The following is a 15,412-nucleotide window of genomic DNA, read 5'->3' as shown; positions in this document are numbered from 1 at the left end:
GGGCGTGTGTTGGAAAAGCGAAAAACGGAGCTGGAAGTTATGTGAGATTTTTGGATGTAGAAGAAGGGCAAGCGTGTTGAAGTGAGAGTTTTGAAAAGGTTGGTGGGAAAGAAAAGAATGTGTGTTCGAGGTGATTGTTGTTTGGAGCTTGCTTTAGCAAGCACATGAGATACGGCGATCTCAGTCAACCGACCTTCACTCACACTGCAATCACCTCCGTTGCGGATAAGCGGAATTATTTGATTATCCGATCCGGCCCACCTAAAGGAGTTAAGTCGGCGGGCCAGACCAAGAGGGTCTCTCCTAGACCTCCTCACCGTCTCTCTTTCATCTAAGCTTCAGCGTTGTTTGATTGTACCTTTTTGTGACGAATCTAGCAAGCTCTGTTGCCTTTGATCACAATGGCGACTTTTTTCCAGAGTGTGTAAGTCTTGTAGGCAACGGTGGCTGCCTGGAGGTGTTTCTTTCCAATGTTTACAACCCCTCGCCTCTCCGTGATCCTGAAACTCCCCCTCTATGCTGCATTGATCAGGACGACCAGCACGCCGCCAACACAACACAGCATTTTAGCTTTCTTGACGGTCTTTCTTTGTTCACTGCACTTATTCCCGCCACATTGCGCTCGTGCATCACCCATCTGCCTCGACACAAAGATCCCAACCATTCCCGATTCAAATAACTTCACTTTCAGGAGCTAATCATTCAATCATGAATAGGCGCCAAGGGTTTGGCCGTGGAGGAAACAATAAGAATAACCCTCCCAAAAGCCCAGCACAGCCGCCTCAGGCCCCGCAATCTCCCGCGCCGAGCAACATGCCTACCTCACCCTCATTTCCAAATCACGCCAGTGCGGATAATGCTGTCGCCAATGACGCCGATGCCCCCAAGTACTTCTTTCAGGAGAAGTATGCGCCGCTGAACGTGAGGGGTAACTTCCTGACCCTTTGCGCCTGTCCGAAGAACGTGGAGCTGGGAGAATGGCTGGCCCATCAAAGTAAGATCTTCGAAAGACCGTTGAGAAACATTCAAACAAGAAAATAGAGCGTGCTAATGCGAGTGCACAGTCGTCGAGCAATACCGCCTTCTTCATGGCATGCTTCAGGTCATCCAGGAGACCAACAGTGTCACGGGTCTGCCAATATGCAATGAAAGCACATGTCCGACCATGTCGGCTGGCAGGTATGTGAAATTGGCCGGGCCAGCATCCAACCTGAATACAGTCCGTCAAGCTGATCGTCCTATCTGAATCTAGATTGACCTACACCTGGCTTGTCGACGGTCGTGCTGCCAAGATTTCCGCTCCCAAATTCATCAACCGCGTTGAGAAGTGGATTGTCAGCAAGATCCATGACCCTGTCATGTTCCCCACCGAGAAAGTCAACGGTATCCCCGAAACTGCCTCCATGAGAGACGCTGGTGCTGCTCCTGCAGCAGGACCCCCTGCTACATCATCAGAAGCTGGCGCTCCATCGGGAAACAGCGGCGCCACGGCTGACGAGTGGATTGGCCAATCCAGCGGTTTCCCCCAGACCTTCTACAAGGACTGCCAGGGTATTATGAAGCAGATGTTCCGATGCTATGCTCATCTGTACCATGCCCACTGGCTTAACCCATTCTGGCACATCAATAAGCACGACATCCTCAATATGTGCTTCGTCCACTTTGTCACAGTTGCCAAGTACTACCAGCTTGTATCGGACAAGGAAATGGAGCCTATGCAGCCCCTGATTGACTTGTTCATCAAGCAGCAGCGGGTACCACCCGAGGCGCTGAATGGCGGCCACTGGGCTCAACAGCCGGCTGCAGCCTGATTGAGCTTTAATCGGGTAATGGGCAGGGAAATGGATCGCATCGCATCATCATACGAAAATACTTCAGCGGGCCGGGAGCCCAGCGCTTGTCTCTATGTTTGACTTACTTTTTCTTTGTTTATGTTTGACGATACATGACATGTTCCTCGACCGGGCGTTGGGATCATAACAAAATGCCATTTGCCCCTTTTCCTGCCTTCCATCAATTCGAGGAAAACGAACTGAGTTCATCCTGCGATTGGCACGGCTGGTTGCCGATGATGAAATGCATATCTCCGGCCTTCGAGCATTTAGCATGCGGTGTGGAAGTTTTATTTGGAGGACATCAATTTGAATTGACCGCATTCTTTCCATCGACACGATGATGTATCTTGCATATCCTCTGTCACGCATCGTATTGAGATTGTGTAATGGACGGCCCATCAGCACCGAGTGATCTCGTGATCATCTCATCGTAGACTATGCATCGAGCTTGAGAAGGGTGATTGATTCCAAGCACAGGGCTTGCGTCTGGCTCTGGGCCATTCGGTACCTACTTGAGCAATGCTTCAAGCGTCTTTCGGTCTCGTTAATTCATAGCTTCGTCGTCTCGCATGTCTTGATCATGTCAAGTCTCAAAGGTAGACGCCCTCATCACCATCAGGCGCTTGCCGTTGTTGCACATTACCGCCGGCACCCGCCTCGTCACCACCATGTCTAGTCCCATTCACAACCGAGGGCTGTTCCTCGTCTCCATCCTCCTGCCCAGCTTTTTTCGGATCAATCCAAATTTGACCGCGATCCTCTACCTCGCGCTTGAGAAGCTCAATCCGCTCTTCTTTCCATTTCACCACGCCTTCGTTCTCGACAATCACATCATCCAGGAACTTGATCCCGTCTTCCGTCTCCACGGCCTTTTCAGCTTCCAGGGCTGCGTTGGACTCGAGTAATTTTGCAATATCGTTGGTCAGTTTGACGGCTTCGGCGTGGAGGGATTCAAGAGGGAGCTCTTTGATGGCTTCGGCGAAGACGGTGGGGGAGATTGGTCGGTCTGAGGTGGACATTTTTGCTGTGTAGAGGTGGAGAGGTGGAGAGGTGAGATGCGGGTGAAAGTGGAGTGGATATGACAGACAAGGCGGTTGAAAGAGCGATAATGATAGAGATGCTCGGTTTGCAATGGAGAAGGGCGGATTTATTTGAAGTTTGGAGAGATGAGTTGGGGATTTCGCATAAGCTGGCTTGGATTAAGTTGAGTTGCCGCTTCCCCACGGCGGAGCTCCCGCCCGTACAAGGCTTACCACATGCAGTAAGTCAGTAGCAGACTAGCAGTAAGGCAAGTAGTAGTTTGTTTATATGAGCGGCCAGTAATTACTTCAGCGTTCTGGAAGATTTGATGATTGATTGACTAGTCGAAGCTAAGACCAAAAGAGAAGACTTTCCCCACATGCAGATGAGTACCTAGTATAGCATCAATATGCTAAAATCTGCGAGTGCAGTAGACCGGTTGCCTACTATTAGCCACAGAAGCGCGTGGTACCTGAATGCCGAGGACTAACTCAACCCTACCAACAGTGTCCTGGCCCATACAGTTTCAAAGATGCCATTGGACTCCACGTTATGGTGAGAGCGGCGGAAGCTAAGCTCACTGTACCATCTTTGAATACCCAGATTTCTGCAAGTGCCGATCACAATTTGAATTGAGTACTCAGACGACTTGTGCGTGGCTAGGTACTAAATGTATCAAATGGGTCGATGGACATTGAGACTCACAACATTCGCCCGTTGAGGCCTTGAAAACTAAAGAACAGTAGGGCTGATATCACATTTTCCGTACCGCACGCTTGAAGATGATATCTACTGTGCTTTGAAAGTCGGTCAGTGTGTGCATTGGTAAGAAGTGCTTACTGCATAGTGCACCGGCACCCTGGTGAGCAGGCACTTCGACTTGATTTTCCTGCCTTGACTGTTTGTCGAAAAATAAAGGGTGCGGAGGTAAAGGCATTGTTCGAGTCTCGACTGTCTCTACCTCGAGAATGTCTTTGTATGACTTTGTTTCACATCCTCGCATGTCAATTTGATCTCTTTGTCTAGAGAAACAATGTTCAAACAAAACGCTCGGGAAAAGACTCGCTTTTCTCGAAAATAGATTCCACACTCGAGGACAGTCTTGCATGAGGCCGAGATTCTTTGTCCCCATAAGAAATATCTACGATCTACATTTGAAAGGTCAGCATCCATTGAGATGTTATCATCTTATTCCCGGGTGTCTATGCCACGACAATGCCTTTGGCAACTCGCTTTGAGCAACGCCATAGCCCTCGACAATGGAATGTCATGTAGAACGGAAAACGCAGTCTATTTTCGTCGCTGGGCGGAACTTACCAACTATTTTCCAGCAGGTTGAGAAAGCTCTTATAAAGATGCTCGTCGCTGTTGTTTTCGATGCTCCCATTCAATCATCCAGTGTCTTCTCTGACAACAATAACTTCCTATATACTACAACATCTGCTGCTCGTTTGTTTCCTCTTGTACACTTCAACTCGAGCAAAAAAAAAACACCACTTGCATCATATCTCACACATACTCACTAGAAGTACACTCTTCTCTATCATTCATTCAAGTCTCATAGCTCCGCTACGACTTCAATCACGATGGGTTCGTTCACACTCAACACATTCCCTGGCAAGCTCTCCCTAACGCAAGAACCCCCCATCAACTATCAGATGCATATCAAGCCCATGGACTGGAGCACAAATACCGACATAACCACTTGCGCACCCCATGAGCCAAACCCACTCCGTCGCTCCCGATGCGAAGGTGACTCCCTCGCATACGACGCCTTCTGGGCCTCACGCCATCCGTGGGATCTAGTGGACTACTACCTCTTTCTCATCTTGATCGAAAAGAAACTCCAGCACCGCGAGATTCGGCTCTCCCGCAGCTGGGTCATTGAAAGTGATGGGTCTCGATGTGAGAACTTTGGCCGGATCATTGACTCAGATGACCAGATGTGTCAGGTTGGGTGGGTTGATCCAATCGTTATCTTCACTTCACTTCCTGTGCCGCATGCGGTGGGATTTGAAAATCGGCGGATTGCGCTGGGGATGAATTTGAGAAGTCAGAGCCTGGTGGGATATCTGTTGGATTCTGCGCCGGAAGATATCACTGAGGTGGTGTTGTCGCCGGCGTGGGAAGATAGAGAAGTCCTGATCGATTTGCCGCTGCAAAGATTTGTGGATATTCTTGGTCATAGTGTTGAGCCGGGTCAGAAGCCAGGTGAGATCCTCAGAGAAGGATTACTCAATTACTTCCGCGAGTCTTCGCGGAGATTGCATGCGGGGATGGATCTGGTGATTGTGATCCAATTCATTCAATTCCTTCGCGATGCTTTCTTCGGAGGCCAGATGAGCGCTGGCATAGACTACAATGCCACGACAGAGTGTCTGTCGTATCTGGTCGAACAGGAAGAACATTTGAGAGACATTCTCTGTCGAGAGTCCAACCGCGCCTGGATGGGTGCGCATACAGGCGTCACAGTGAACGATCTCCACCGGCGCGGACAGACACCGAGCGAGCCCTTGTATGATCTCTTCGTGGATCAGGTCGTTGCATCGCCTATTGTCAATGAATTTTCTTTCGGGGCAGCTCGGATGCTGCCCGTCCAAGATACTTCGGCTGTTCTCAAGTCTCAGATCCGTGTCACTACTACGTCGTGGTTTGACTCCACCGATATGATCTCGCTGAACGAAGACACCGTCAGTGAGTGCGACAGCACTCGACAATTGACTTCGAATATTGTGGTTTTGCTGGGTCTGTTTTGCTCAGAGTGTACGTGGATGATGGGAAGTGAGAGATGGGAAAGCTAAAGCGAGTCAAGCTCTGGGCTGGGCTTTTTCGAGAGCGAGAATTAAAAGGAGCGAGAGGATTCCAGGTGTAGCGATGTGCTACACCATGGACGAAGAAGAACTTGTCTTGATGCATTGTACAGTTAGAAATCAAAGCGTTGTGCCAGCAGACGTACTGCAATTTGCTATGGTTGAACTCCTACATATAGTCAAGGAAGGTCCCGCTGCAGTCCAGAGTCAAGACTGTACTCAACTTGATCTGTAGTAACCACTCATATGGGGCGACAATAGTATACAGTATACACTATAGTCTATGCAGTACACACTAGCTCAATTGGTGAGACTTTCGAGGGCAGAGAAGAACTCACGTACTCGTTGTCTGGTACAAACTAGGCACCTTCATTTTCGATATGATAGGTAGTAGTATACACTGAGTAGTGATACTATACTGTAAGTAGTTAGGTGGGTATAGTAGTGAAGAATAGCCGAGTCAGTAATCACTGACTCAGTTGTCAGCAGACAAGTCGGGGTCAACGCGAATTTTCTGATTATTTGCGAGTCAGGAATCGAATGCGTCTTTGGTGGTAATCCACTCCTATGCCAATACCATCTATTACCTACTACCTACTACCTACCTTCTCCTATTATCTACTTAGACGGTGCTCCATTGCAGGCACCACTCGGTCTCCTACTCAAGTGGGCCGACATGTAGTAAGGTACCCTATCGAGTGCACCGCCACGCCCGAGATCCATTCTCTCGAGTACGGAGAATTCAGAACTAGGCCTCCACATTCACCGATGTATAACCTCTCCCATGTTTGTGTCTCCTATATGCAGGAGCCGTACACAACTACCCATGCATTGCCCAAGAAACCGGTTTCATGTGGCGCGATAGGGGCAGCGTGGCTGGGTTCAAGTGGTTGCAGCTGCAACTTCCGCACGATTGGCAAGATTAACAAATCACATGCCAGCGGATTCCGTGCTTCGCAGCGAATCTCGTGACGAAGTGGAGGACAGCCGAAGCCGGTCCACCGCGGGTCGTCTGCAGCCTCTGATTGGATCCGTGCATGGTCCTCTGGGCGGTTGGGTGGTCTTGGCAGCGTCATGTGTTTGGAAGCGCGAACGGGCGTGTCGACCGTCAAGTCGCGGAGCTTCTCTCTAGGAGAAAGATTCCCTCGAGAGAACAGACTGCAGCTATAAGATGAGCCTAGTGCTGTAGTGTCTGTACTAAAAGAGCGATCGAAACGAAGGGACCAGGATACTCTTCAGGAATGACATCTGCGGCGGACTGCGAGCATCCGAGTCATGGGCGGAGCCGGAGATACGACCTTGGCTCTGTTAGTAGTACAGTCGTAGTGGGGGCATAGCCACACTCTTGAGCTTCTGAAGTGCAATTCCCCAAGGGATGCCCACTCGACTGTGAATTGCAGGGGTGGGAAAGGTCAGTGAGGCTAGGGGACTGGCGCCCCCTCCCCACCCCCGTGGATTATGATTGTCATGCGATTCCACTTCAGCTGGAAATGGGAACGAGCTCGCTACTCTTTTTGCGTTCTCGGCTCCAGCCCTACCGTCAACTCTCCTAGTCCCCATAGCTGGTCATCGCGCGCCACTTGCCTTTCAAATCACTTTCCCTTCAACAACCAAGGAGGGCGCACCGTGGTTGATCTACGACTGGACACAGCCAGTCTATAAAACCTACCTGAGCTCTTCCGACAGCTCCTGGTGGACTGTTCTCGTCGCCACCTCTGAGCGCTTTGCATCATGGCGAACGCTGCTGCAGTCCCTGTCAACGGTACGTTGGTCTCAAGCCGAGCCGACTCAGCTGCGATCTCGAGAGGCCCAGAGCTGGACTTTCACAGCCACCATGATCCCCCAGACTAACAGACTGCGACTGCCGCGACAGATACAGGGACAATGATGACCAATGGTCACGACGCCGCGCCGGCGAGCGATCATATCGGCTTGATCTCCGGTCCCTTGATCAATTTCAAAAACATGCACTTTGGCCATCCTAGTCCGACTGCGGTGTGGCACGGGAGTGTCTTGATCGTGACAAAGCCCGGTCAACATCTTCAGCCGCAGCTCCACTTGCGCCAGTCGGGCCCCGTCATGGGTCAGGAACAGCCTCGGTCACCCACAGAGCAGACCGTGCAGGGCTTGAAGCTGTACGAAGACCTCCAGAAGACCTTTTGGCGATTCTCGCTGGCGGTTCCCGTCGAGACGTACGAAGCGCGTTGGGAATATTTCGTCCCGGGTCTGATTGAGGAGTCGGGAGCCCCCGTGCAGCAGCCATGGGATTTCGTCGTCCCTGCCGAGAATCAATCCATGCGGATGATGTTTCACTCTTGCAACGGCTTCTCCGTGGGCACCGACATGGACGCCTGGGTTGGCCCGACACTGTGGAAGGATGTGCTGCGCGTCCATGAGCAAAAGCCCTTCCATGTGATGGTGGGTGGTGGTGATCAGCTCTACAACGATGGAATCCGGGTGGATGGACCATTGAAGCCGTGGACGGCCATTGGAAATCCACACAAGCGCCGGAATCACGACTTTAACAATCAAATGCGCGCGGACTGCGATGAGTACTATTACGCCAACTACGTGCGCTGGTATAATACGGATCCCTTCCGCGCGGCGAATGGCCGCATTCCCCAGGTCAATATCTGGGACGACCATGACATCATTGACGGCTTTGGCTCATACACCGATCATTTCATGAAGTGCGCGGTGTTTCGCGGCATCGGTGGTGTGGCGTTCAAATACTACTGTCTCTTCCAGCACCATATTGCGCCGCCCAAGTCGACCTTCACCACCGATGCCCCGGCGACAATGCAAGCAGTCAACGGTACGGCTGGTGTCGATCCCCGTCAGCTGGAGAACACGTTTGTCTTGGAGAATCAGCCAGTCGACGACAGTTGGATCATTGGGAAGCGTCCCGGTCCATATGTCGAGGAGAGAAGTCGAAACCTGTACATGCGGTTCGGTAAGCGTATTGCGTTTATCGGAGTGGATGCTCGCACGGAGCGCACGCGCCATCAGATCAACTACCCGGACACCTATGAACTGATCTTTCAGCGCCTGCAGCAAGAGATCAACGCCGCGAATGGTGATATCAAGCATCTGGTGGTATTGCTCGGCGTGCCGATTGCCTACCCTCGACTGGCCTGGCTGGAGAACATTCTCTCGTCGCCCTTTATCGCGCCCATTCGGCTTCTGAACAAGCGATTCGGCGTGGCCGGTGGTCTCTTCAACGAATTCGACGGCCAGGTCGATCTGCTGGACGATCTGGACGACCACTACACGGCCCGACAGCACAAGCGGGAACGCAAAATCCTCATCCAGCGATTGCAGGAGCTCGCTCGCGCCAACTCCATCCGAGTGACCATCCTCGGTGGCGACGTGCATCTCGCCGCCGTCGGTCGTTTCTACTCTCACCCTAAGCTCAACCTTGCCGGCGAGAATGACCACCGCTTCATTGTGAATGTGGTCAGCTCGGCCATCACCAACAAGCCACCCCCGAAGGCGGTTGCCAATCTCCTCGCCCGTCGAAACAAGATCCATCATCTGGACCACAGCTGCGACGAGACCCTGATGCCCATCTTTGACAAGCAGCCGGGTGGCGTGGAGAAGAGCGCGACGTGGAACAATGTGACCATGCCGTCGCGCAATTTTGCCATCTTGACCGAGGTGGTTGCACCGGCGTCAAATGGTCATGTCGCAGAGCCTGTCAGTGCCAAACTGGACCAATTGCCCAAAGATGGCCACGCACCTCTGCATCGGGGTGAAGTGGACGCGGGTTCGACTCATAGTGCGGCCGATGGCATCAGTGTGAATAGTGGCATGTATGGTGGTCTGGATGTGTCGATTCGTGTGGAGATTGACCCCCATGATCTTAAGGGCACAACCGAGGGATATGGATTCAGCAGTAAGTGATTCCCACGCGGAGGCATTGTTCTCAGCAACGAGTCGGTGTTTCAGAGCTAACATGTGTTCTTCCCTTCAGTTCCCCCGCTGTTCGCTACCGAAGGCCCACAGGCATCTTCCGGGATGAGTGTCTACTCTCGCGTGTCTCGTCACAACTCGCGCGAAGAGCAACCCGGACGGCCATCGACAGCACGTTAAATTGAACTGCACACGACGACCTTTTGGACAAGTGCTTCTTGAAGCCTCTCCCCTTCTCAATTATTGTTTATTCGTCCTTTTCAATTACTCGTCGAATGATCTTGTTGTCCTCGCCCTGCTTTTGTGACCTGATTCCCCACTATGTTTGATTCTCTTCTGCTAACTTTCGTCTTCTTTGCCTGGTCGCTTCTGCGAGGACGAGCACCGCGTCTTTTTCCCTGACAAGTATTTCTTTATGCAAATACTCTCCACTATAGACCGGACTGCCCCCGAAGATTATTTTTAATGTCTTTTACAAGCAGATGTCTGCTGGAATGAGTTTCGTATTCGTTTTCGTGGATTTGTCCGAATATGTGCCTATATACACAGGATAATGTCCGCCGGGTGGGGCTTTCCTGTCTGGGCTGCCGCCGCTTTTATGGGGGGATCAGCCTCAGGCTCACTGAGTGAATGTCAGCACGGGCTCAAACTCAGTGATCACTGTCACAACTAGTTAAGTATTTCAGTTAAGTATTTCACGCGACGGCAGGTCAGCACCTTTCTACCCACCTATCGCATCTGACCGCCTGCCCTAGACTGACGTCACATAGAAGTACTCCTATCGCGAACGTTTCTACTGTGTAGTACTTCCGCTCCATCCTTCATCAATAGCTATCTTACTTCTCTAGTTCTGCCTCCTCCCCCTTCCTCGCATATCCCTATTCGGCCAACATGCTACCTCTATCCCCATCAACAGTATTATCCTCCTCCTTGGATACAAAGGACGCCGAGTCGGCGAAGACTATCGGTAGTCCCGAGTCACTCTCACCGGACGAGGTAGCGAGGGACTGTGATTCGCACCTGCCATTCGAAATTCCGGGTGCTATGGTGTTATCTAACCCCTCCATTTCTGTTATTCGACAGGCTGCGGACGATATCTATCGTCAAATCAACTCCGATATATCTTACTCGAACCAGTTTATTATCGTGTCAAATCTATCCCAGCCTCTACAGGAGCTCTTAGGTCGAGATCGAGATCGAAATCCTCTTGAGGTTTCCTACAGATTAACCCTCGATACACGGTATCAGCAAGCGCTTATTCGAATAATACCCTCAAAAGCTCATGAGCGCGTAACGCAGTCATTTTTAAACGAACTTATCCTGAAATTATTCGAAATGGGAATTCGTCCAAGAGACTATACAATGAACGCGGCCTCCCGGTACCACGGAAAATCATGCGATAAAGAAGCCGACCAGTCTCTCACTCCGTCAGGGAATCCTCCTGACGATGACGACTGGCCTTCGCTCGTTCTTGAAACTGGTCTCTCTGAGTCAGAAGCACAACTACGAGCCGACGCATATTGGTGGTTCTCAAATTCCGACTACAAAGTCAACATGGTTATACTCTTTCATATCCAAAGATCCCCCGAGCGTAGAGTTATCTTGAAACTCTACAACCTCAGATCCGCCAACCCTAGAGTCACCCGTGGACTACAGGCAGAGGTCGGGCGTACCCTGCTCTCTGATCTTGCCTTATCTCAAATAGTTCAAACAGTCTCCCCGACAGTGTTACGACCTCACTTAGTGGCCAAAGAGATCATCGTCACCTTCGGCAATGTTGAGAATGCTCCACTGGAGCTAGAATTCGAATCTTTGATGCGCCGCCCACCAGCCCCTAACACAAGTGAAGGAAATATTATATTCACAGCTGAGGATCTTGCCCTGTGTTGTCGCTACGCGTTTCCAATACCTTGAGCATGTCATATCCTTAAGGAATACTAGGATTACTCCACCGAGGACCTTGCTGTGTGCTGCTGCCCTGTCTTTGTGGAAACCTGAGTATCATCACTATATGTATTATGAGAAAACTGAATTCTTTCTTCCGTTTTAACAGTTATCCACAAAGTATTCTATGCGACAGAAAGTCAGCACACCTACTGCTGCTTACCGCCTGCCCTAGACTGACGTTATATGAAAGTGCTCCTGTTGTACAGTAACGTTTCTATTTTGTACTCTTTATCGATTCCAGTTCTGCTTCCTGCCCCCTTCCTCACACAGCCCTATTCAGCCAATATACTGTCTCTGTCCCATCAACAGTATCTGTTGAGAACATGAGTATTGGGGACTTGGATTTCTTCTGAAGAAGACTTGGGGGCATGGGTGTTGCGGAGTTGGATTTCTTCTGCGGAAGAAAACCGTATCAGAAGGGAGACGCAGCACCACGCCAGCACCACCTCAAAACTTAGGATACCACTGTAGCTTCTTCTTCTTCTTCTTCTTCTTCTTCTTCTTCTTCTTCTTCTTCTTCTTCTTCTTCTTCTTCTTCTTCTTCTTCTTCTTCTTCTTCTTCTTCTTCTTCTTCTTCTTCTTCTTCTTCTTCTTCTTTCTCCTCTCCAGCTCTTGAGATTCTCGATACCACGCAGTCAAGTTGAATGAATAGTTTCTGAGTCCTTCTAAAACTTTTCTTAAACTGCCGTACAACATTAGAGACTCGTCGGCTTCTTTGTCGTATGTATTATACGCCAGTTTAGGAAAAGTTTCAGAAGGACTTATAAACTATTTATTCAACTTGACTGCGTGGTATCGAGAATCTCAGGAGCTGGAGAGGAAAAAGAAGAAGAGGAAGCTACAGAGAGGTCCTAGGTTTTGGGGTGGTGTACGGGGTACTGGCGTGGTGCTGCGTCTCCCTTCTGCAGAAGAAATCCAAGTCCGCCCGGTCGGTTTTCTTCCGCAGAAGAAATCCAACTCCGCAACACCCATGCCCCCAAGTCTTCTGCAGAAGAAATCCAGCTCCGCAATACCCATGTCTTCAACATCTAACTCCGGCAAGGGGTCGTAGTGCTATTAAAAGGTAGCCGTCGGTCGTTATTTAAACAGGTCTTCCCGAATCAGAAGCACAACTACAAACTGACGTATATTGGTGGTTCACAAATTCCGACTACCAAGCCAACGTAGTTATACTCTTGTACGTCAAGAGATCCCCCGAGCCTAGAGTCATCTTGAAACCCTACAGTCTCGGACCTTCTATTCCTAGAATCACGCGTGGACTGTTATAGGTCATTCGAAAAGAGATCGACTCGGTACCAAGGACGAAAGTATCAAAGCTACAGACAGAAAAGAGGAGAGACCAGAGCCGTGGGGGATTCTGCTGAAATGTTGCCCACGGTTTACCATGTTTGTTTCTATGTCAAACTTCCTCCATCTTCTATCAAACCTCTCATCGCTAAGTCCCGCAGCAACGCCTCCTCAACCGTCACATGGACTAGAGGCGGAGACCGAGCGAACTCTGCTATCTAATCCTACGCCATCTCAAACAGACTCACCAACAATACTACGACCTCACTTAGAGCTAAAGAGATAATCGCGGCCTCTAGAAATGTTGAGAATGCTCCGCTAGAGCTAGAGTTCGAATCTATCATACGCCGCCCGCCCGCTCCTAACACGAATGAATGGAATATCACATTCACGGCTAAGGATCTTACTGCGTGCTGCGACTATGCCTTTCCGGAGGCCTTAATATTATCGCTATCGCCATGGGAGTTGAATACCAAGCTTGCTTTTTAACAGATACCTATACAGTGGTTTTTGGGGTGGGGTTGTTGTTGTTATTTAAGAATTCCGTGACAAATTCCGTGACAAATTACTAGCAAATCGACAGCCTAGATCGGCCTCACTTACGGTCGTTTGTTACAGCCTACTTACCATCTGCTACTTTCATGGAGTACTATCAATATATTTAATTTTGGGGTTCAGACTTCGTCTACCTACCCGCTAACGTTGTGCGCTACTTATATTGGTCCCGGGCATGCCACTCTAGAACATAGCGTTCTAGCATGTGGTCTTCTTGGCTAGTCTGGTTATGTGGGCCCGGGCACGTGCCGTAACATATAAGTAGTTAAACACTATTTGAGCGGTCAGATTGTTAGTGTTAATTGAAACTTCGATTGAATTACGATGAGACGAAGATAAATAGGTTAGTATTACACTCATCTTACTGGGTTAAATATTTCGCCTTATCTAGTATGTTAGGTCAATCTCTAAGGGTGTCGGTGTAGGGAGCATTTGTTTAAATGCTTATCTCTATTAAGAATAAGCAATAATAGCATTATTGTTACGGGACAAGCCGTCAGCAACCTGCGGGGGATGACGACAGCCAACCAAACCTTCAAGATCGACAACACATGCAGGAGTCACGTGCAGCCAATCGGGTCCCCAACTGATGAGTTCCCAGGAGCTGAACATGCAGCACGATAAGCTTCTAGGAGCAAGAAGGAACTTTGTAAAACGGCAGTTTTACACGATCAGGACCAGTGATCAGTCAGGGTGACTCAAAGACAACGTGCCTTTGTGGCGGACAAACTTCGGTGTGTATAGGTACCTATATTGCTAAAGTATCTACTTTACAGGGTAGAAGGCCTGCCAGTCAGGTAGGGAAGAAGGTACCAAGTCAGATTGTGGCAAGACTGCTTCTTGAGGAACCCTCCAAGAATGCATCCCGAAGCACATTGTGGTTTCACATGTAGCCTTCCCAAGGAAACTCTAGGCCCTCACCAAGCGTTATCGATGATTTGGGATTACATGCGAGGACAGCTCATCAGCTGAACGATCGGCACAAGAGATATAAAAGAAGGGGGGGATAAAAGAAGGGGGGAGTACGAGCCTGTGTGATAGATCAAGTCGCATCACCGATTCCCCCGCGGAAAGAAGCCGCTTCACTAGGACAATGAGCCTTCCATGTGCCCACCGAATTGCACGGTTACTGGAGGAAAAGCAGCCTCTTCCACTAACGGAAATTCATCCCTTTTGGAGGCAAAATATAGCATTAGACGATCAATCTGAGTACCAGCCACTACTCGAACCTCGACTGCCCATACCGAAGGCAAAACGATCGTACAAGAAGGGTGGAGATTCAGATGAATTAGGTGTTGAGAAGGGGACTCCAGGTACAACTGCACCAGGCAAGAAAACGGCGCCGTCCAAATGCTCAAACTGCGCGGAAATTGGACATACATCAGGTCATGTAAATTAAAGTAAATTCAGCCGTATCTGCATGCACACTTGAGACATCTTAATCATATGAAAATTGATCAAGCTATCAAGTCAATTGCGAGGTTGTGTGGTTGTGGTGAGATTACATAACAACTGATATGAACTAACTAGTTAGTTAACTCAACTAGTTAGATGGGAATCACGTAACTAGTTAACTAACCAGTTGTGGTGTGGTTAGTTACTAAAAACCTGTGGTGTCCCTAGTGATTCCCTGACCAGGTCAGGCTACTCAGGGGCGTGCTCAATCCTGCTCAGTGAGCAAAAGCGGCAAGAGGGTGAGCACTAGAATGGAAGGAGAACGCCCAGAGTTGACATATATATTCTCCGGTATATATGTGTTGAATGGCGCGAGGAATCGGAAACTCTCCATTCTACTTCGGGAATACTTGGATGACTTGACAAGGTCGTGCACACTGCATAACTGCACGATACACTTACACTCTACAATTTACAGTCTTCAGTCTACAATACTTGGGTCGGTGACCCTGATTCCTAGCTTATACCATTCATTGTCATTCGTTTTCGGTGTGCTGCGCAGAGGGCAATACAGTGTCTAGAATTGTCGTCACTCGAGCCAGTCCATTAGAGTTGAGTAGTTATAGTTTCTCTGTTCATTTCCCCGCGCTG

General features: G+C 49.7%; 6 protein-coding genes across 6 annotated transcripts; 5 read left to right on the top strand and 1 right to left on the bottom strand.

Moving 5' to 3' along the window:
* Positions 1-401: 401 nt before the first annotated feature.
* N7539_004522 (Mob1/phocein family protein) lies at positions 402-1,811 on the top strand (the record flags this gene model as incomplete). The annotated part of the gene is made up of 4 exons (XM_056934124.1): positions 402-424; positions 717-994; positions 1,065-1,179; positions 1,253-1,811. The coding sequence occupies 4 exons, from the start codon at positions 402-404 to the stop codon at positions 1,809-1,811; spliced, it is 975 nt and encodes a 324-aa protein (XP_056791665.1).
* Positions 1,812-2,425: 614 nt separating this feature from the next.
* N7539_004521 (uncharacterized protein) lies at positions 2,426-2,854 on the bottom strand (the record flags this gene model as incomplete). Its single annotated transcript, XM_056934123.1, has 1 exon — positions 2,426-2,854. One exon carries the CDS (start codon positions 2,852-2,854, stop codon positions 2,426-2,428), a length of 429 nt encoding a protein of 142 aa, XP_056791664.1.
* Positions 2,855-4,441: 1,587 nt separating this feature from the next.
* N7539_004520 (uncharacterized protein) lies at positions 4,442-5,656 on the top strand (the record flags this gene model as incomplete). The annotated part of the gene is made up of 1 exon (XM_056934122.1): positions 4,442-5,656. One exon carries the CDS (start codon positions 4,442-4,444, stop codon positions 5,654-5,656), a length of 1,215 nt encoding a protein of 404 aa, XP_056791663.1.
* Positions 5,657-7,396: 1,740 nt separating this feature from the next.
* Positions 7,397-9,757, top strand: N7539_004519 (uncharacterized protein; the record flags this gene model as incomplete). Its single annotated transcript, XM_056934121.1, has 3 exons — positions 7,397-7,427; positions 7,539-9,560; positions 9,639-9,757. The coding sequence occupies 3 exons, from the start codon at positions 7,397-7,399 to the stop codon at positions 9,755-9,757; spliced, it is 2,172 nt and encodes a 723-aa protein (XP_056791662.1).
* A 711-nt stretch (positions 9,758-10,468) lies between these two features.
* On the top strand, positions 10,469-11,491 carry N7539_004518 (uncharacterized protein; the record flags this gene model as incomplete). The annotated part of the gene is made up of 1 exon (XM_056934120.1): positions 10,469-11,491. One exon carries the CDS (start codon positions 10,469-10,471, stop codon positions 11,489-11,491), a length of 1,023 nt encoding a protein of 340 aa, XP_056791661.1.
* A 1,417-nt stretch (positions 11,492-12,908) lies between these two features.
* Positions 12,909-13,300, top strand: N7539_004517 (uncharacterized protein; the record flags this gene model as incomplete). The annotated part of the gene is made up of 2 exons (XM_056934119.1): positions 12,909-12,922; positions 13,054-13,300. The coding sequence occupies 2 exons, from the start codon at positions 12,909-12,911 to the stop codon at positions 13,298-13,300; spliced, it is 261 nt and encodes an 86-aa protein (XP_056791660.1).
* Between the last annotated feature and the right edge of the window lie 2,112 nt (positions 13,301-15,412).

Source organism: Penicillium diatomitis (genome assembly GCF_028827545.1).
Source record: "Penicillium diatomitis strain IBT 30728 chromosome Unknown utg000004l_segment0_segment0, whole genome shotgun sequence".
Lineage (NCBI taxonomy): Eukaryota > Fungi > Ascomycota > Eurotiomycetes > Eurotiales > Aspergillaceae > Penicillium > Penicillium diatomitis.
This window is presented reverse-complemented; position numbering and strand designations above follow the sequence as displayed.